Below are 18,903 nucleotides of genomic sequence, written 5' to 3'. Positions count from 1 at the left end.
GGTTTGTGGGGGCACTTGTCTCATGTTGGCGACGCGGTCATTTGGGGGGTTGTGACTCATGAGCCATGATATTCTTTCCATACGGCTTTGGGCACGGTGGGGGGTGTGGCTCACCACACACACCCCTCTCCTTAACCCGACGCGGCGCCGCTTGCAGTGTGGCTTCTAGCTACGCGAGGCGTCAGCGTAGTCTCTCTCTCTCTCTCTCTCTCTCTCTCGGGTTTGGGCCACGCCCATGCTGGCTACTGCTGCGGGTTGGTTGTTCTGGTACTGGGCGCTCGTGACTCGCTGTGACTGGCAGTGCCCTGTGGTCTCGTGCTTCCAACAATGGCCCTTGCCATGCTGGCCGATGAACTGCTCTTACACTATTGGCGGTGCTTGTGATATTGGCTGTGCTTCACCCCTGCTGCTGACGCAACACACACATTATTGCAGTGCTGCGCCGCGCTTCATTGGCACAGCAGGGACCAGAGGGTCGCCGCGGCTTGAAGCCCCTTCAAGCTGCAATGCCTGCGCAGCCAGGAGCTGTAATTAACCATCGAGTTGACGCCTCGTGATCTGCAAGCAGCTGGCAGGCTTCCGTGCCAACCCTAGCAGTGAAGATGGCCATTTACCATCACTTGGGCAAATTTTGGCAACTGCCGGCGGTATTAATGACCGCCCTCAAGCCGACGGTAACGGCAGCCCCGGGGGCGCCGCCGCCACGCCCAGGCCCCGGCCCGGCCCCGCCGCCGCCGCTTTGCTGGCCTTGCTGCCGGCGCCCGCCTTGCGCTGCCTGAAGGCGGATGAGATGGCGGGCTGCCTGAGCTTGGCGCCGGCGCCTGCTGCTGCTGGACCAGCCGGTGCCGCCGTCTGCCCCTGTCCCTGTTCCTGCCCCTGCCCATCCATTTGACCCACAGCCGCACCCGTTGCGCCAGGCTGCTCGTCGGGCTGCCCGCCCGCCGCGCCGGCGCCGGCATCTGTGTGGGTGCCGCCCTGCCGCTGCGCCCGCCGCGGCGCCGCTGCCGGCGCCCGCGAGGACGCCTCGGCATCAGCTCCTGCAGCTGCCGCTGCTGCGCCCGCGCTGCCTCCGCTGCGACTGCGCGCCTGGCCAGCGCCGCCGCCGTCCGCCGCGCCCGCTGCGGCCCCGTGCCGCGCCCTCCTGGCCCCGCCCACGGCCCGCGCCGCCGCCGCGGCACCGTCGCCAGAGCCCGTGCCGCTGAGGCTCCTGGACAGGTCCAGCCGCTTGGGGCGGAGGCCATACGAATGGGACGCGGCGCCGCCGCCGCTCACATCCTGATCTGTGCTTCGCGTGCTGTCATTGTTGCTGGCGCCGGCTTCCCGCGTCTTCTTGCTGGGCGACCCCTCGCCCTCCACCCCCTCCTCATCCTGCCGCTCCCCGGCCGCGCCCGCGCCCGCCGCCAGGCCCCGCTTGCCGCGCGGGCTGCGGCCGGCCGCCGCTTTGCAGTCTGCCGCAGCCGCCAGCGGCGCCTGCCACTGCCGCATCTGGCTCTCCGCCTCCGCCTCGGACTCAGCTGTGCGCAGCCGCACCAGCCGCTGCGGGTGCGCCGTCGCGGCGCCCGGCGCGCCGCGCCCCGCCCGCGGCGGTGCCGCCGCCGCCGGCGACGCCGCGTCTGCATCGCCGCCCGCGGAGCCGCTGCAGCTCGGGCTCGCGGCGGAGGGGCTGCCTGCAGCATCAGCGCCGATGCTGGCGCGCGACTGGCGGCGCAGCAGGTCGGCTGTGGGGGCGGGCACCTTTGAGAAGATGTATGCCGTGAAGGCTCGCCCGCTGCCTGTGAAGCAGGGCGATGGAGGAGGGCGGAGGTGACGGTTAAACGCTGGGTTCGCTGGTTTTATGGGCGGAAGGAGCATGGATGCATGGGAGCCACATGCGGCCCCTGGCTTCGCAGGCAAGCGGCACACGCCGGCAACCAGTGGCAGGCAGCTGCAAGGCAGCTGCTACGCCCGGCAGGCGTCCAAGTGGCGTATGTGTTCCCCAAGCCCTGTTGGCGGCAGGCGCGCCCGATCGACGCAAGGCGCAGCCCGCACACGCCGCGGCGCCCTTCCGGACCCTGGAAGTCGGCCTGCCTCAATTCTGCATGCAAACAATCGGCCTCCCGTTTAAATAGGGGACGCGTCTCGCTCCAAACACCCCCCTTAGGCCCCAAGGCGCCGCGCGGCCGCGCCAGCCGCGCGCACCCGACATGTTGACAGAGAAGCTCTTGATCAGCAGCAGCGGCCCAAACCCTAGCTGCCTCATCTCCAGACAGGGGTTGATGCCGCGCATCGCGCGCTGCACAACGGCCACCGCCTGCGGGCGCACATGTGCGCGTATGCAACGCAGCGGTTGCAAGGGCGCACGCGCGCGCGTCGGGGGTGCTGACGTGGCGGCAGGCTTGTGCCACGCGCAGCGCTCGACGCACCCAACCAGGCGCGCGCCACTGGCCCCGCAAGCGCCGCCAGTCCCATACCCTGGTCTGGCGCCTTGCCGGCTGCTGCCTGGTGCGCCGCTCGCACCTTGAGCGTGGGCGAGGCGCGGAAGAGGCGCCCAAACGCCGCCTTGCCCTCCCGCGGCACGCCCTCCCAGAAGCTGTAGGCGTGGGTCCCGGGGTCCAGGGACGCCACCTGGGGGAAGACAGCATTTCCAACAACAGGCGCAGGATAAATTGTTGACCACATGGGAGATCCCGGCGCACGGGGTTCCCATGACCCAGGCGCCTTGAACCAGCCGAGCCGCGCTATTTCAAGCGACGCCCGCAGCCTGGCGGCGCGCTCACCGCCGCCCCCGCCCCTCCGCGCCCCGCCCCTCCGCGCCCCGCACCCGCTCGACCGCCGCGCGCGTGATGAGGGGCGTGGCCATGCCGTCGTGGCCCAGGCCACGGCCGCGCAGCTCGCGCATGACATAAGCAATGAAGGCCTCCGCCTTGGAGCACTTGACGGGGTCCAGCTCCACGCCATACGCGCCCGCGAGGCGGTGGCTCAGCGCCGCGTGCAGCAGGGGCCTGGTGTAGGGCAACAAGTTGGTGCTTTCGTGTGAGGGTTCGTGGGGTGGGGAGGCTGTGGAGGGTGTCGGGTGCTGTGTGCGCGCATGTACGTGTATGTGTGTTTTGAGTGGATTTGGGGTGTCTTGCGCAGGCGCTTGTTGTGTTTGGCTCAATGGGAAGCACTAGGAGCACAGACCTGCGCAGCAGAGGCAGGGAAGGAGGGGTGCTTGCCCAGGCGGGCCACAAGCCACGCCACTCCACCGAGTTTTGTGTCCCCGCACTGCACGGCGGGTGGCGGCAGGCTGCGCCAGGGTGGCGAGCGGCGGCATAGACAACGTGTGCGCGTCCGCGCGCCTGCCCCGCTCGGGGCCCCTGCGCTGCTCAGCCCTCACCTCCCAAGGCCGGCTCCTATGTCGATGAGCGTGCTCCTGGGCCCCAGGGCGCAGCTGTGATGCATGCAGTCGAAAATCTTCTGCATGCCGGTGGCGGTGATGGATCCATAGATGCCCTCCACGCCCTCGCCGCCGCCGAGCTTGGACTGCGCGGGGGCGCGGCGGTGCCGGGGCGAGCGGGGGCGGGCGGCGCGAGGGGGGGTGCTTGGGTGTTGCATGTGGCGGGCAAGGGGGCTGTGCGAGCGGGTTGCCCAGGTGACAATGCGATGGTGATTGGCGACAAGGATATAATTTGGTGGTGCTGCATGTGCTCTCATAGCTCCCTCCTCCTGCCGCCATTGCTGCGCGATCAACGCAAGCGCCTGCGAATTCTGCGCACCTCCATTGTCTGCATGATGGAGTACAGCCCGCCCAAGCCGCCAGGCTGGGACTGCTTTGCGGTCCCCATTGACGCTAGCGCCAGCCCTGTGTCGCCTGGGAGATAATTGAAGGACAAGCCGAAGGCGGGACGGTTCACAACAACGATCTGGTGGGTGATCAGTTGTCACATATAGTGTCTCGTTTCTTCCTTCGATTCAGATCGCGCGTATGCTCCATAGCAGGCGTCCTTCTTGCGAGTTCAAACCTGTTCGAAAGTCTCACCAGGTACCACTCGCTGTGTTACCGTATTCTTATTCCAGTCAAAACAAACAGTTGAATTGGCTGCAAGCGTGCCTTTCTGCGTGCAAGGGGCGTGCGTATGAGATGAACACCTCTTTGTCCTTCGTGGCATCGGTGCTGCTCGTCCTCGCGGGTAAGAGTCGACTCCCTGATACCGCTTTGTGATTCGCTGGCGTGCGTGCTGATGCAACTTCGCTCACACACACTCTGCCCACCTGGATGCGTCGCAGCGACCAAGGCAGCGGCGCTTTCACAGCACCAGCAGCGTCCTAGCGATGCCTGGCATGCAGTTGCGCCCGCGTGGTTGTCAGGCAAACCACACGCTGATGTGCAGCGGCGTCCAAGTGTCACGGCCGCGCCGCCAGTACATTTGTCCGAGCCACAGGGGGCGTGGTCCCTCCTGCCCCTGACACAGCAACATGACAAGCAAACACAACTTGAGCAGGCCATTTTCCTTCAGGAGCAGCATCAAGGGGAGCTGCAGCATTGGCGCTCGAGCCGATCGCAGCAGGGGCAGCAGCAGCAGCATTGGCAACAGCAGCAGCGGCAGCAGCAGCAGCGGCAGCAGCAGCAGCAGCAGCGGCAGCAGCAGCAGCAGCAGCAGCAGCAGCAGCAGCAGCAGCAGCAGCAGCAGCGCCGTCTGCTGCAAGGCAGTGGTGCACCGCACGGCCGCCGAGGGCCAGACCCTCCACAGTTTTCCGGCTCCCAGGGGTTTGTGTTTGAGCTGGTCTGCATTGGGGCTGTCGCCCTGCTGGCATTCATGGGGTGGAAGGCCATGCATTGGTACCAGCGGACGCGCCGGCCGGGGTATGTCGAGCTCCAAGATACAGCCACGTTCCACCGCCCTTGGGCGGTAGCATGAGTGCGGGCGACTGGCAAGTGCTGCCTGGTCGTAGCGAGCTTGTCCTTGTTAAAAGTTGCAGTTGAGTTTTGTGATCGGCACATGCCGTGTATGTTGCCAGAGTCAGTCTGTGGGAATTCCCAAAAGCATGAGACAGTTGCATGTTCGTGGACGCGCTGACCAAAGGAAGGTGCTGCTGAAGCGGCTCAAGCAACAGCCCGTCAACAACACAGCAGTGGCGGGCAGGTACAGTATGCGAATGGGGTTTAGGGTCAACAAATTCCAGGCAGCCTATCACCCCTTTGGCCCCATAGAGCTGATTTCAATCGAAAATACTTGCTTGATATGTAGCTCTTGGCATTCAGAGCAAAGCAGCCCTGAATCGCTGGATTTTGTGACGCCCCCCGCCACAGCGAACCAGCAGCTGCCAAATTTCACTACTCGCGATAGCGAACAAGCCAGCTATAGCGAACGTGCCGCCGACCCCAGATGGGTCACTGTAATGGGGGAAGACTGTACCGTAATGCAGGGGACAGGTGGTGGCTTGATGATCGCGCTGGCAGCCCGCCAGCAAGGCAGTTGGCATTCCAAAGCAGTGCAGGGGAGGCGCACGCGTTGCTTGGCAGTTGCGCAATTTTGGGTCCGCAGCACGTTGTATGTGCCTGTGTGGGGAGTGCAATTCTTTGCTTCCCAGTCCCATTAACCATGACGCGCCTCAGCACCCAAAGGCCGTACAGTACTGTACAGGCTTGGGCGAACACGCCAGATGCCTGTGGCATGTGTGCTCAAGGCACTCATGGCGGGCGACGCTGCAGGTAGTGCCATGGTATGGTCGCTGGGGCAGGAATAGTAAAGAGCGTGGAGAAGCCGTCGCCGCGTGCGACGTTGCTGATCAATCTGGTTTCCAGGTTTGCAAGGGGTCGGCCCATTGCCTCTAATTGCACAACAAAGTCAACAAGGGGTTAACTTGGTCAAACGCATGATGCCTGAGAAGCGCCTCGTGATGATCGAAGAAATGTGGAGCACCAAGAAGATTTGATTGCAAATCCGCACGCCCTCGCTGCTGAGCAATGTGCAGGCTTAGCGCGCATCGCGACTGTTTTCCAGCTCCAGATCTGAGCTCCATATGCTACTGCAGCCCCCCCCCATGTCCAGACCATCGGTGCAGTGTGCTGCATGCTTACATCGACGCTGCAGTTCCAGATTGGAACAATTCTGGTCACCAGACGTGTCCTTGGTGTCGACCGTGAAAGTGGGCAACTTGAACAAGTGCCCCCGATGGCTAAATGGCGGTGAGGGTGACTGTCTTTCATGCGGATCCCACGCTACCGCTTGCTGCATAGGAATACCTGAATATTGACTAATGAAGGGGCTGCCCAACCTCTCACTGATGCTGGTGCCGCTCCTGCTGCACGCTCATGAGCCGTGCCAATCGTTACTTGTGTCCCTGCATTGTTGCGTGCGGGTCATCCGGAGGCCAGTCAAAGTCAAAGCGCTGCTAGCAGTTTCAGTCCCCCGGGGGTTTGTGTGTTACACTTCAATATGTTTGCCTTACTTGAGCCCGAACCCGCCGGCAGGTTTGCTGCATGCAATCGCCGACTGCAAGGCAGCAAGGCCCCCTGGGCAGCTGGCACCCAGAAGCGAGACGGCACTGAAACCAGAACGGATGCGTGTGCACTGGGTTCGGAGCAAGGGGCAAAGGCAAACGAGAGTCAGCACTCGTGAAGATAATATCAGGCGGCTGTGCTGCAATGTGTCCGCAGCTCGCTCTCCTGCACCCTCGGACCCCCACTTCGGCGACGCCCGCAAACCCACCCATCAGAATTGAGTGCGTCTGTAATCAGCATCACGCGGTTCCTCAGCGTACCAGCTGCACCAAAGGCGTTGAGCGGTTGTCACGATGCTGGCGAGCCATGCGTGCAGTGCGCGATAGGGTGAGGTTGCCTGGACACCACCTTCTCGCCGCCTGCTGCGGCCACACCAGCGGTGTAGCAGTGCAGGGCCACCGTTCCAGATTTTGCCCGTGATGTAGTGTGTATTCATTCCTTTAGGAGCGCTTGCTTGCTGTGGAGCTGCGCGCGCCGCCAAAAGTGTGGTGCGGCAACGGCAGAACAGGCAACCCAACAGGCACAGGAGCGCGGCGCCTGAACAGGCCAGCTGCGGCCATGCCACACGTGTTGAAGCATCGTGAGCAATTCAGCAACCGCGACTGGCTGAGTGATCCTGGAACGCGTTGCATGTCGGTGCGCGAGAACAAGCGTCCAGTGTCGCAGGTACACCAGGGAGGGTAAGCCGCACAGACGGCGCCGCCACAACCGTCAGTGCGGGTGCAGCACAGAGGCGTTCTGCACTAAAATGGAGGCGCACGGAGCTCCACGTGCGCCCGATGCACAGGGCATGGGACCGCGCATAGCTGTTATGGGATCGCAGCCGACTGGCTTTGCTCAGCTTGTGGGAAATAAGACAACGTGGTGCAAACACTGCCTTGGACACAACAGAAAGCGACGCAGCCGCATGTAGCGGCAATAAATGCACGCATGTCCGATCATTCTGGGAGGCGGACAAAACAGGGGGTGCGGCGCGCCAGCGCGTGCAGCCTTTGCTTTGCCGCCAGACCCTCTCAAGAGTAACAATATGGCATGGCAATTCATAGGTGCTGGCGGTGGGAGCCGGGAAAGCAGCCCTTGCGTTGTTTGGGATGGTGAACTACGCAACCATAAGAGGGGGCTGTCTCATGGTGCAAAGGAAGGGGCCTGGACCCTTTGTGTTCGAGCATGGTTGAAACTGCTGCCCTGCTGCCCTGCATGGACGCACATGGCGTCCAAGTGGTGCGCAACCCGCTACATGTGCACTCGAAGGGTTTCATGTTGCGGGCGGCGCTCTGCTGTGAAGACGGAGGAGCATGCTAATACTTTTAGCGGCAGCGCTCAAGGTGCGCCGGGCGGTGGCGCGAAGCGCCAGAGCAGCTGAATGATGTCCTGCTTTGGAAGGGGGTCCCGCGCCCTGCGGTGGGGGGAGCCGCAGCAGGCGTGGCAGAGGGGACCAATGTGAGGTGAGGATGAAGCTGTGTCAGCGTTGTGAGCAGAGGGCAAGGGGTGACAGACTGCCGGCACCTAGCGAGCGCTGCGCAGGGGCGCTGCCGGAATCGAATGTTTCAAGAGGTGCGGGGCCGGTCAGCAATGACCGCGTTGCGCAGCTAGCTGGGATCGCTGCCACCAAGGACCTTCCCCCCGCCTTTTCAAGCCTCAGGACCCCTGATATGTGCCTCCCAGGCCCATTTTGTGTCGGCCCCTCATGCCCCGGCCAGAGCGAGCCCACGACCGCGGCGGCGCGTGGCCGCCCTGCCAGGTCCAATCGCGGGTGCTTCCACACGACAGCCCCCTGCCCACCAGACAAAGTCCATGTGAGAGTACATGGGGTAGAGCTTGTTGTAGACCAGCTGGGCCCCCCACTCCTTGACCACCTTGTCCACATCAGCAGGGGTCGCCATCACGTCGTTTGCCCCTGGCGTGACGTTTGGGCGCCAGCGGGCCACACGCGTTTTTGAATCGACGACAACTCCCGAATGAACCTGGCCCCACATGAACCCGGCCCAACAACACCTGAATAGACCCAGCATCGCCCTGCCTCGCATGCGCAGCCCTCGCGGCTGGCCGCTGGCACCCTCGGCCAACTCGAGCACGGGAGCCGGGAGCGGCCCGGGGCGCGCACCTTCAAGGATGGCCGCTCGGGCTGTCACCATTGAGAGGTCGTATTTGGGCGGATCCTCCTGTCCATATATGGCCTGGTTGCAGGTCTCCTGGAAGGCCTGCTTCTGGATATTGAGCGTTGACGAGCAGTTCGTGCCAAAGTCATACATCCGAAGCCCGCTGGCTGAGAGCGACATCTGGCTCCTGTGGTTGTGTATATGTGTGGGAAGGGGATGCGCGCGTGCGCGTGTGCGTGTACGTGTGCGTGTGCGTGTGCATGTGCGAGTGCATGTACGTGTGCGTGTGCATGTGCGAGTGCGCACGCACATGCATGTGCGAGTGCGAACGCACATGCATTTGAATGCGCCCACAACGCGCACAAAGCACCCAGCAGGCGTGCAAAATCACCCGGGCTAGCGACCAGGGGCATCTTGCCGACATCGGGCACGCCCTCGCGGGCCGCACCAGTGGTCGAGGTTGCGGGTGCCAACAGTGGATGGCCATGTGCTGCCGATCCTCATGAGGTCCCATGGCGAGACCAGGAGCGTGTCGCCATAAAACTGCCAGAGCGTCAGCGGGCGCATTGAGCGCAGCAACGGGTGGCGCAGTCGGTCGCTCGCTTGTCGGCGCGCGCAAGGCGAGGGATGCGCTGAAACATGTGGATGAGGGCAGGGCTTGGAGCGGGATGGCCGCTGCAAAGGTGCTGGTTTTGCCGCGCCAACCTCGGGGAGAGCCCTGCTGACAGCGGCCAGGCTAGATTCGCTCCATCACAAGCCGCCCACCAAGAAGTGGATCAGCTTCTGACAGTAGCGGAGCCGCGAGTAGGTGCCGTTGCAGGACGAGATGAGCTGCGAAGTGACAGAGTTCATGATGAAGTTCCCGATGGCTGCGCCGCCCAGCACCTGCAGGGCGCGTCGCGCGCCAAGAGCGGGGGGTCATCAGTGGTGCATGCACAGGGGTGCAAGCAGGGGCGCGGGAGTCGCGGCCGCAGGCGCGTATGGTAGGAGGGGGGCCCTGCTCGCATGTGCCTGAAGGGCGGCTGCGTTCGCTTGAGCACTTCCCCCACCAAACATCCACGAGCGCGTTGACGCCCTCTCCGTCTCTAATTCGAAACAAGCGGTTAGCCGCGGAGGCGAGTGCCCCACCTTCTGGGCCGAGCGCAGCTCCGCCTGGTGCCGCATATACTTTGCTTGTATCTCCTCCGCATGAGTCACCGCCCCTATCTGCATCATCAGCCAGACCTTTGCATTGTACTCCGGCTTTGCGGACAGCAGCATGAGCGGCAGCGTGCAGCCCTGGGAGTGGCCGACCGTCGCGAGGCTGGGTTTCCCGGTGAACTTCAGGATGAAGTCTATCTGAGCTGGGAGGTCGAGCAGGGCCAGCTCGTCGATGGAGTACTGCCAGTACGCGACAGAGGTGTCACCGCGGTACCTGTTGCCACGGCTGTATGTGTTGGAGCGCGTGTTCAGCATCCACACATCGAAGCCTGACAAGGATGATGGGCGGCGCGGCCAAGAGGGGGTTTGCGCGGTGTGAGAGGGAGCGGCGGCTTGCAAACAATTGCTTAAGAATGCAGAGCCAGCGTGCGCAGAGCCAACAAAGTTCAAGCACAAGTAGAAATCAAGCATAGATGACACATGCACCGAGTGTGCACGCGCAGCCCATGTTAATGCATGGGCTTGTGCAAACCAACACCCATGCATGAGCTCAAAACACTGAACGTGTGCAAGCGTGTGCACATACACTTCGCATGCGCGCATGCATATGATATCCCCCCCCCCCGCCCACATGCTTTGCACCTACACTACAACACATCTGCAACACATCCTCACCTGCATCCGCCAGGTAGAACCCCATGCTCGACTCTGGGTCCAGCACCACGAAGCAGCTGCTGGCCAGCGTGATGCCGTGGATCAGGAGGACCACCGGCTTCCTGGGGTCTGGCTTTGTCGAGTTCTTCACGCCGTAGGGGATGCGGTACAGCCGCAGCACAAAGCCGTCCTCCGTCTCCACAGGGTAGGTCTCCAGGGGATAGCCCCAAGGCAGCACCAGGTCTGACCAGGCGAGGGGATAAACACGCGCGAGGCGGCGAGGGGTGAAACCGCAGCGGTTTTTTTGGGGGGGGTCTTGAGTTGGTGCTGTGTCCAGGCTTCCGTCAGCTGAGTTGTACAGGGCAGATTGCCGCTGCATGAAGGTGCGCATGCATGGGCGCACAGTTCGTGTAAGGAGCTCTTGCACTGACACAGAATCATGCCCTCATGTGCAAGCTCGCACGCATGCACGCTCCCGCACACACAACCGGGCAGACTTGCAGCACATCACCACCGCACTCTCACCCTCCATGGAAGAAGACTTTTTGCTCAGCGCCGGCTTGTCAGGGTTGACCAGTCCTCTAACAGGCTCCGGCTGCCCGCCCGCCTTCCGCCCTTTGGCCCACCCATACGGTGGCCGCCTGTCGTAAGCACCATAGTCCGAGTGCTTCGCTAGCGCCTTTGCCAAGGCAGCTTCCTGCAGCTTCTCGTCTTGGGGCAGCATCACCGGCCGCGCCGCCACTTGCTGCGCAGAATCCGTCCGCTTGGGTGCCACGGGCGGCGATGGGGCAACCGGCTGCTGGACCAACGCAGGGCTGGCCAGGGGGGCCGTTTCGGGACCTGCCCCTACGACTGCCAATGATTTGGGCTCGCTCGCGGCTGCGGGCGCGACAGGGCTGGCCTGGGCTGCCTGCGGCTGTGGTGTGTCCGCCTTCGCAGGCGCGATCGCTTCAGAAGCTGCTACCGGCTGCGGCGCCACGGGCGCGGCCGCCTGCTGCTGGGGTTCGGCATCCACACGGGCCGGGGCTGCACTGGGCGTGGTGAATGGGGCAGCCAGGCGAAACAGGGCCCCTACAAACTGCTGGACCGCGTCCGTCAACAGAGGTGCAGCAGCTCGCGGCGCGGCAGCGCTTTGAGATGCATCCACGCCATTGTACTGCACGGCAGCGGCGGGGCTGCCCGCTCCACAAGTCAGCAGCAGCACTACTCCCAGGACCAGCAGTCGCATAGGCCCACGGCCGGCAGTGACGATGCAGCCAGGCGGCATTAGCGCCGGTCAACAGGTATCTTCAAGATGTTTATCCCGTCTTGCCTCCTGGAAATGGTCAGGCACGCGAGGTCAGCGCGACGCGTTGGGGGTCATGGCATTTGCGGCGGACCAAGTGAATCCTGTGTCCAGCGCACCCGGTGAGAAGAGTGAACCCTCACGAATCTGTGAAAACCTGACGGCAACAGGCTTTGGGTGATGGCACTGATCTCGGGTACTGCAAGCGGTCCCATGCAGGATTCGTGTCAACTGCGCATCACAGAGGACAGCAAACTTTCTGAAGCCTCGCTGCTTAGCAGACTCTGCAGGTTTCGTGCTCGCAAGCAGGGTGCCTGCCTACCAAGCCCACACCCCGGGACACACCCACACGGTGGATGATGACCTGCGCATCATGACTGTGAGTAAGCCGCCGTTGATGATGGGAGCCCGCCCTCCCACAGATGAGAAACCCAGCCAAAGGTGTTGTGACTTCCAAAGCTTTTGATTCCCGCAGAGCCGCCGTGTCAACACACGCTGGCGGGCTCGGCGGCTGCAGGGCTGGCAAGTGCCCACAGCCAGCCAGCCACACGCGTCGGGTCATCCTGACACTGCTGACCAACAGCTCCTTTGCGGCCGGAATCCTTCCACTCTCTTCCACGATCGGCATCGTGGTTGGAAGTCCCGGCAAGACAAGGCCATTCAGTGGTTGCAATCTTGCTGCGCAGTTCGCTTCAAGAGTTGACCAGCTCGCACTTGGTCAAGGCAGCCTTTCATCTGGCGTGCCCGTCTGCCAAGGCGGCCATTCCTTGCAAAAATCCCAGGCATTGCTGCTGCGCCATATGAGTTCGCTTGGCTGCGAGGGCTGCGCCACCACTTCTATGCAACCACAAAGCAGGCAAACGGCCATGCACATCTGGCCCATTTGTGCCTCAAATGCTGCCCTGAGCTGGTCAGCATCTGTTTCTGCAGCAGCCTGCACAGCTGGCGCAGGGATGTGGCCAACACCACGAAAGCGCCGCGGCTGTCAACGACCGCGAGCATCGCCAGCGCTATCGGCCAGCGCCGCCGACTGCGTGCGGCCCTCGGGCACACCCGGTTTGTCCGGTCCTGCCACTGCCGCCGCTTGGGCCACAGACAGGAGCTTGTTGTAATCCTGAATCACCCAGTCATCAGATGCTTGCTTGATCATGCTTACGCATGGGCGTGAGGGGATGAGGCATGCACTTTGCACGCCCTACATCTCTGCGACTCCGCCAGGGTCACAGACAGAAAGTTGTGCATGCAAACGCGTGTGCAAGAGATGTGCGTTACGCGCCTGCTGCGGCCATCACGGTCCCCCCACAGGAACCAATGTGTGTTTGTGTGGTCTGGGGTACCTTCAAAGGGCACAGGAGCAGCGCCTCGCTGCAACGCAAACAAGAAAAGGACACAAGCGCAAGGGCAAAAGGGAGCCACGAGCGCATCTATGGGCCGGACGCGGTGCACAAGATTGCGGCCTTCAACACCCGCGCCGTCCTCCGCCGCTGCCCTTGCCGTACCCAGATCGTGCAGGGCAACGCATCTCGCCAAAACCACCGCGCTCCTTCGACCTAACACGCCAGGACCTGCCATGCCCTTGCGCTTCTGCTGGCCCGCCTTGTCACCCGGCCACGCCCAGGATTGTTCGGACCTGCGCGGGCGTGTGCTTGATGCCCGCGGCACCGCCTGCCTCTGGGTACCCGCTGCTGGGGTCCCCCAGCATGGTGTAGACCAGGTCGTAAGCCTCGGCCAGGGATGACGCGACCCTGGAGGGGTTGAAAATCCGCAGCAGGAATGCGCGTTTGTGTGTGTGTGTGTGTGTGTGTACGCATGCGCGCACGCACGCATTTGTGTATATGTGTGTGTGTGTGTGTGCATGTGTGTGTGCGTGTGCGTGTGCGTGTGTTTGCACGCGCGCGTGTTGTGTTTTTGCATGCATACAATTGTGGAACTGGGGCGATCAAAACAATCATGGCAAACAGACCCAGCAGCCATGGGCCTAATGCACTAAGAGCACGCACGGGGCCGATTTCTGAAGCGCCACAGAGCTCCCCGGGCCGAGGAGCATGTTGCGCCTGCAAAAGTCCTGGAAACCTCTAGACCCCCAGGCCGGCGCCTGCGCCGGTGCGCCGCCCCGCACCTCGCAATCGCCTCTCCTCGCAGGCGCGGCTGCTGCACTGAGCGGAACTCCGGCAGCGCGTCCGGGCTAGATACGAGGACGAAGAAGCTGCGCAGCGCTTCGCTGACCGTGTGCAGGGACAGGGATGGATCGGACGCCAGAGGGCCGGAGCCGCCGCCGGACGCCTGACCAATCATGAGGGTGGGGATGGGGGCGTTGAGGAGTTCAGAAGCCAGCAATGTTCGGCTCGTGAGGAGCGAGGGGGCGCGAATGGCAGGCAGGGGCAACAAGAAGAGCTCAGCATGGGCGCGAGCGCACGCCGCGGCGGCTTTGCAGTCCCTTGCGGCTCGACACCCTCGCAAACAAGCACGCACGCGCACGCGCACGCGCACACACACACACACACACACACACACACACACACACACACACACACACACACACACACACACATCCGTACAACATGCGCACGCGCTCATCGCCCTCCCCCCCATGCACCGCCCCGTGGCCCCAACCTTATACAGCCGCACGCGCTCCGCCACCTCAGCCAGCCCGCAGCGGCCCAGCAGCCGCGCCACCTCGCCGCGCACCAGCTGCCGTACCAGCTCCTCAGCCGCCCCCGCCAGCGCCGCCGCCCGCGGCGCACAGCACGCGTGCGGCGCGAGCGCGGCCTGGGCCGCGGACACGCAGTTCAGCAGGAACGCCGGCTGCGCGGAGGGGTCGAGCTGCGCCGGCGCCTCGTCGAGCCGCGCGCCGCTGTCGGGGCGCAGCGCCTCGCTGCTGCGGCGGCACATCTCAAGCATTGGCTCCAGGACGGCGTCCAGCACCTGAGACATCCCCTCGTCGCCGCCGCCGCCGCCGTCGCCGCCGGCCGCCGAGCCGCCGAGCGCGCCCTCGTGCGCGGCGACGATCTCCGAGAGCGTCGCGAGCGTCGCCGCGACCTGCGGCGGCGGCAGCAGGTCCGCGGCCGGCGCCGGCGGCGCGCGCAGCAGCCGGTCACCCGCGGCGCGGAGCTGCTCGAAGAACGCGCGGCGCGCCATGTCGCGGCAGCCCGCCAGCGTCGTGCTCAGCGCCGCGGACGGCCCCAGGATGCGCGAGACGAGGTCGTGGTAGAAGGCCCCCAGCTGGGACAGCTGGAAGCACAGCAGCAGGGGCGGTGACATCATTATGACCTGCTCGACCCGCACGCGCAGCGGGCGGCAGACGCCCTCGAAGATCCTGTCCAGCAGCGCCACGCTGCTCGGCGCGTCGCCGCCGCCGCCGCCGCCGCCGCCGCCGCCGCCGCTCGGGTCGCTCCCACGCTGCTGCTGCTGCTGCTGCTGCTGCTGCTGCCCCTCCGGCCCCGCGAAGCCGCCGCCGCCGCCGCTGCTCGCGCCGAAGCCGCCGCTGCCGTCGTCCCCGCCCTCGCCGAACAGCGCCATCACAAACTCGCGCTCCCCCGCGAGGGCCTGGTGCGCCCACGCCATCATGTCGGCCACGTAGCGCCGCGGGTCGTGCGCGTGGATCTCGATCGGTGCGGGCACGCCGCCGGGGCCGCCGCGCGTGAGGGCGACGACAAAGCGCTGGAAGAGCGCGCCGTGGCGCGCAGAGGCGACCTCCTCGGCGCAGTACTTAAAGAGGACGGGCCGCTGGCGCAGCGCCGCGACGGCGGCGGTGAGAGTTGGGTCGACCTCGGGGGCGTCGTGCTCCCCCAGGTTGCGGCACTCGGACTGCACCCACCTGGTGTTGTGTGTTGTTGGGGCAGGGTGGGGTGGGGTAGGGCAGGGGATGGCACGCGTGCGGTGGAGGTCTTGGGTTGTGTGTAGTTGTGTGCGACATTGTGTCAGAAGGGTGGGCGTGTGCGGGTTCGCGTGTGCAGCGTGTGGCAGAGTTGTTGTGTTTTGCTGACCGGGGGGGGGTCAGGCTTTCCAGCACTTCGGTGCCGGAGCTTCCCCTCAATCCCTTCCTACGAGACTCAAAGCCATGGTGAATCTGATCAATTGACACAATGAGGCCTGTTGAAACAGCAAATTGGCGGGGTTGATCCTGTCACTTTGATACAGAGGGTGCGCCGCACCTGCACAGGTGCTCGTAGGCGCCCTCCTGGTAGTGACTCATCTGGTCCATCAGCTCCAGCCCCGCGCGCTGGTGGTGGCTGCGCAGCAGCTGCCGGCAATTGTCGTGGATTGCGCGAACGCGGGCCAGCGCGCCGAAAAAGGCGGGGCCGACCTGGCCACCCTGCAGGGCTGCCACCTGCCGGGGTAGCGTGATGCAGGGGGGCAGTGTGCATGGTGTGGCGAATACGTGCTCATGCGCCATAGAAAGCACCACACGTACAACCGCATGAACTGCATGCAAAAAATGATATTGCATTTCACGCGCATGCATGCACATACACGCGCGCGCACACATACACACGCACGCACGCACACACACACACCCCACACACACACACACACACACACGTGGCCCTGACCTCCTCGGGCGTGAGCTGGTACTGCTCCAAAAACTGCTCCACCAGCGCCGCCTTGGACTCCACCGCCGCCGCCTCGCGGCCCAGCTTGTCGGCCTCGGCCAGCAGCGCGCCGCCGCTGGTCTTGGCTGACGCGACAGCCTCGGTCATGGAGGTGCAGCTGGCCGCCAGGGCGTCGAGCTGCGCCTGTACATCGTCGAGCGACTGTCAGAGTTGCGGGTGGATTGCCAGGGAGGGGGCTGTTCAGCAGCGAGACGCGGCCTAGCGCGGCTGCACAAAGCGGTCGAAATACAGCTGGGGAGGGGCGAGCGCGAGGCTCTGCGGCAGCAGGGCGGGTTTCGGCGCTCTGGGAACAATCGTTATCTCACAGCTGGCTTCCTGTTGGGGCAAAAAAGGCAACTGCTGCGGCTGCCGTTGCTGCCGCTGCGGCTGCGGCCCGCGGTTTCATCCGGCCGGCTCACCCGGATGACGGTCTCTGCCGCGTCCAGGAACTGCCGGTTTATGTCGAGCCCGCGCCGCTCTACGGCGCTGCGCAGCTGCCGGCGCTCGGCGGCGCCGTTCTGGTCGTAGAAGCCCGACAGTGTGCTGAGGGCGCTGACCAGCTCGGGGGACTCTGTCTTGATCTCGAGGATCTGATGGTGGCAGCGGCGGAGGCCGAGGCGGCAGGCGAGGGTTCAGGCCGCGCTCGGCTGCTAGGGAGGGGCTGGCTCCGGGCGAGGTCCACGCGGCTCGATGTGCGAGGGCGACGTCCCCACTCACCCGCCGGTGGCTGCAGCCCGTGGCACGCGGGCTGTACGTGGCAATCAGTGCTGTAACCAGCCTACCTTTTTGACCTTCCTGGCGAGGCCAGGAGCGAGGGCGGACGCCATCGCCGCCGACGCCGGCGCTGCACTTGCTTCACTGCGCCGACAGAAAGCACAGCCCGGGGTGCTCTTGCCGCTTGCAAGAGCTAAAGAGATGCCATGTGATCCTGTTCACTCCGATCCAGGCGACAGATATCTACAGTAGGGGATTCTCAGCGACACAAGGGTGTCTAAATGATCAATGAGGTGGGCTCAACCTACAGTACGGTACGGTATCATTACCCAAATTGATCATGCTCTATGCACAAGGATCGTGAACATTTTCCTATATCTTGTTGAATTGCTTACACAGCTGCACAGTACCGTACTGTCTCTGTGAATTGGCTTAGATCTCGTACTCAAACAGCACTGCCGCTGATTTTAATACGCCTGGAATCGATTCAATGCACATGCGTGCGTGGGGCACCTGATAACGGGAACTAGATCTGGAGCAGCCTTCCTCGCCTCTAGGGCATCGCACCGCCAGCGGCATAGCGCATCATGTTTCTAGAATTGCTACTTCACCAAAGCGTGCCATGCTGCAGCGTTGTGGCTCGAAATCTGCTCGCGGGTGGGTGGCATTGCGGCTTGGGCTGACGTGCTGTTTGCGCACCGCTGCTGTTGCTGCGTCGGCCATCCTCGGCCGCCGCCTGGAATACCAGCTGCACGACAGCCGGCATGCAAATCCTTCTCACAGATGCCAACATCCGCACTCACTGTGCAACTGCAGGCGGCTGGGCGGGCGCCGCTGGCCAGCGCCGCGCCCGCCACTTCGTGCCCACGCCGGCTGAGCGCCGGGGCGGCTCGTTTGATGCCGCAGAAAGTGAGCCTTTCCATCAGATGTTGCGGGTGCCACGCTTTTGATCTCAGTGGTCGTCCATTTGCACCAGCTGCTCCTGCCCTGCCAACATGCCCCCCCATGAACCCCTTTCCCGGCCCCCCGTCCCCCGCCCCTCGCCTTACCACTCCTCTAGCCTACGACTCCTGGCGTCGCGTCTGGAAGGAGCCTCCGCCGCCTGTCCACACCCCCAAGCCGCCCCTAATCAACAAGGAGGAGCGCGCGCTGCTGAAGCAGAGCGCAGAGGCAGCGGGCCTGCCTCGGAACGCAGCGGCGCGCGTCGCGAGCGGCGTCGCCCAGGGGTTTGTCCCGATCGACCCCGTCGCCATCGCGCAGCGCATCAGGGGGCTGGACGAGCTGCTGGACAGCCCCGGGGCGGCCGCCCGCCTGGTCGGCCGCAGCCGCGAGGCCCCGTCGCTGCTGGGCATGCCGTCGCAGCGGCTGGCGCGGCAGGTCGAGCTGCTGCGGCGGCTGCTGCCCGGGTACGACCCCGAGTGGCTGCTGTCCGCGGCGCCGCGCTGGGCGGCGCACGGGCCAAGCACCGTCGCGGGGCGCCTGCAGGAGCTGGAGTCGCTGTACGCGCGGCACCTGGGGGCGGAGTTCCCGCGCGAGCGGCTCGCGACGCGACCCGGGCGGTGGCGGTGGCTCTTCACGCTGTCGGAGCGCTCCAAGGAGGTCAACGCGCTCGAGCTGATCGTCCGGTGGGTGTGAATGTCACTGAGAACGTTTGGACTTAGTGTTGGATGGTCAAGAATGGCTTGTGCTTTGGTGATGGGGGAGCGCCGTGTCACTGGCAATGGCCGCGGCCGCGTTGGCTGGTGGGCGCCTGACTGCCATGTGCCGCAATGCTGGGCGTGCGCTTGCGGGACTCCGGCCGCTTGGTGGGCCCCACACTGCGACGCCCTCTCTGGCGGCTGCGCGCCCGCGGCCAGACACTGGTGCGGTCAGGGCCCCATCGCATGTTTCGCCTGGCCTCCCGCACCCTCAGCGCCGCCGCACGCAAGCACCAACGCCTCACGCGCGACCACACCC

The 18,903-nt window shown here is 64.4% G+C and overlaps 4 protein-coding genes across 4 annotated transcripts; 1 reads left to right on the top strand and 3 right to left on the bottom strand.

Moving 5' to 3' along the window:
* Positions 1–663: 663 nt before the first annotated feature.
* Positions 664–3,803, bottom strand: MNEG_5839 (hypothetical protein; the record flags this gene model as incomplete). Its single annotated transcript, XM_014045688.1, has 6 exons — positions 664–1,772; positions 2,179–2,290; positions 2,497–2,604; positions 2,801–2,981; positions 3,356–3,501; positions 3,735–3,803. The coding sequence occupies 6 exons, from the start codon at positions 3,801–3,803 to the stop codon at positions 664–666; spliced, it is 1,725 nt and encodes a 574-aa protein (XP_013901142.1).
* A 5,509-nt stretch (positions 3,804–9,312) lies between these two features.
* On the bottom strand, positions 9,313–10,888 carry MNEG_5838 (lipase, gastric; the record flags this gene model as incomplete). Its single annotated transcript, XM_014045687.1, has 4 exons — positions 9,313–9,447; positions 9,691–10,031; positions 10,378–10,599; positions 10,882–10,888. 4 exons carry the CDS (start codon positions 10,886–10,888, stop codon positions 9,313–9,315), a joined length of 705 nt encoding a protein of 234 aa, XP_013901141.1.
* Positions 10,889–13,241: 2,353 nt separating this feature from the next.
* On the bottom strand, positions 13,242–17,060 carry MNEG_5837 (Conserved oligomeric Golgi complex subunit 6; the record flags this gene model as incomplete). Its single annotated transcript, XM_014045686.1, has 7 exons — positions 13,242–13,386; positions 13,761–13,924; positions 14,255–15,458; positions 15,796–15,971; positions 16,195–16,395; positions 16,653–16,823; positions 17,016–17,060. The coding sequence occupies 7 exons, from the start codon at positions 17,058–17,060 to the stop codon at positions 13,242–13,244; spliced, it is 2,106 nt and encodes a 701-aa protein (XP_013901140.1).
* A 651-nt stretch (positions 17,061–17,711) lies between these two features.
* On the top strand, positions 17,712–18,582 carry MNEG_5836 (hypothetical protein; the record flags this gene model as incomplete). Its single annotated transcript, XM_014045685.1, has 2 exons — positions 17,712–17,856; positions 18,008–18,582. 2 exons carry the CDS (start codon positions 17,712–17,714, stop codon positions 18,580–18,582), a joined length of 720 nt encoding a protein of 239 aa, XP_013901139.1.
* Positions 18,583–18,903: the final 321 nt, after the last annotated feature.

This window comes from Monoraphidium neglectum, assembly GCF_000611645.1.
Source record: "Monoraphidium neglectum strain SAG 48.87 unplaced genomic scaffold scaffold00898, whole genome shotgun sequence".
NCBI classification, from domain to species: domain Eukaryota; kingdom Viridiplantae; phylum Chlorophyta; class Chlorophyceae; order Sphaeropleales; family Selenastraceae; genus Monoraphidium; species Monoraphidium neglectum.
The sequence above is the reverse complement of the archived record's forward strand: the minus strand, read 5'-3'. Positions and strand labels throughout refer to the sequence as shown.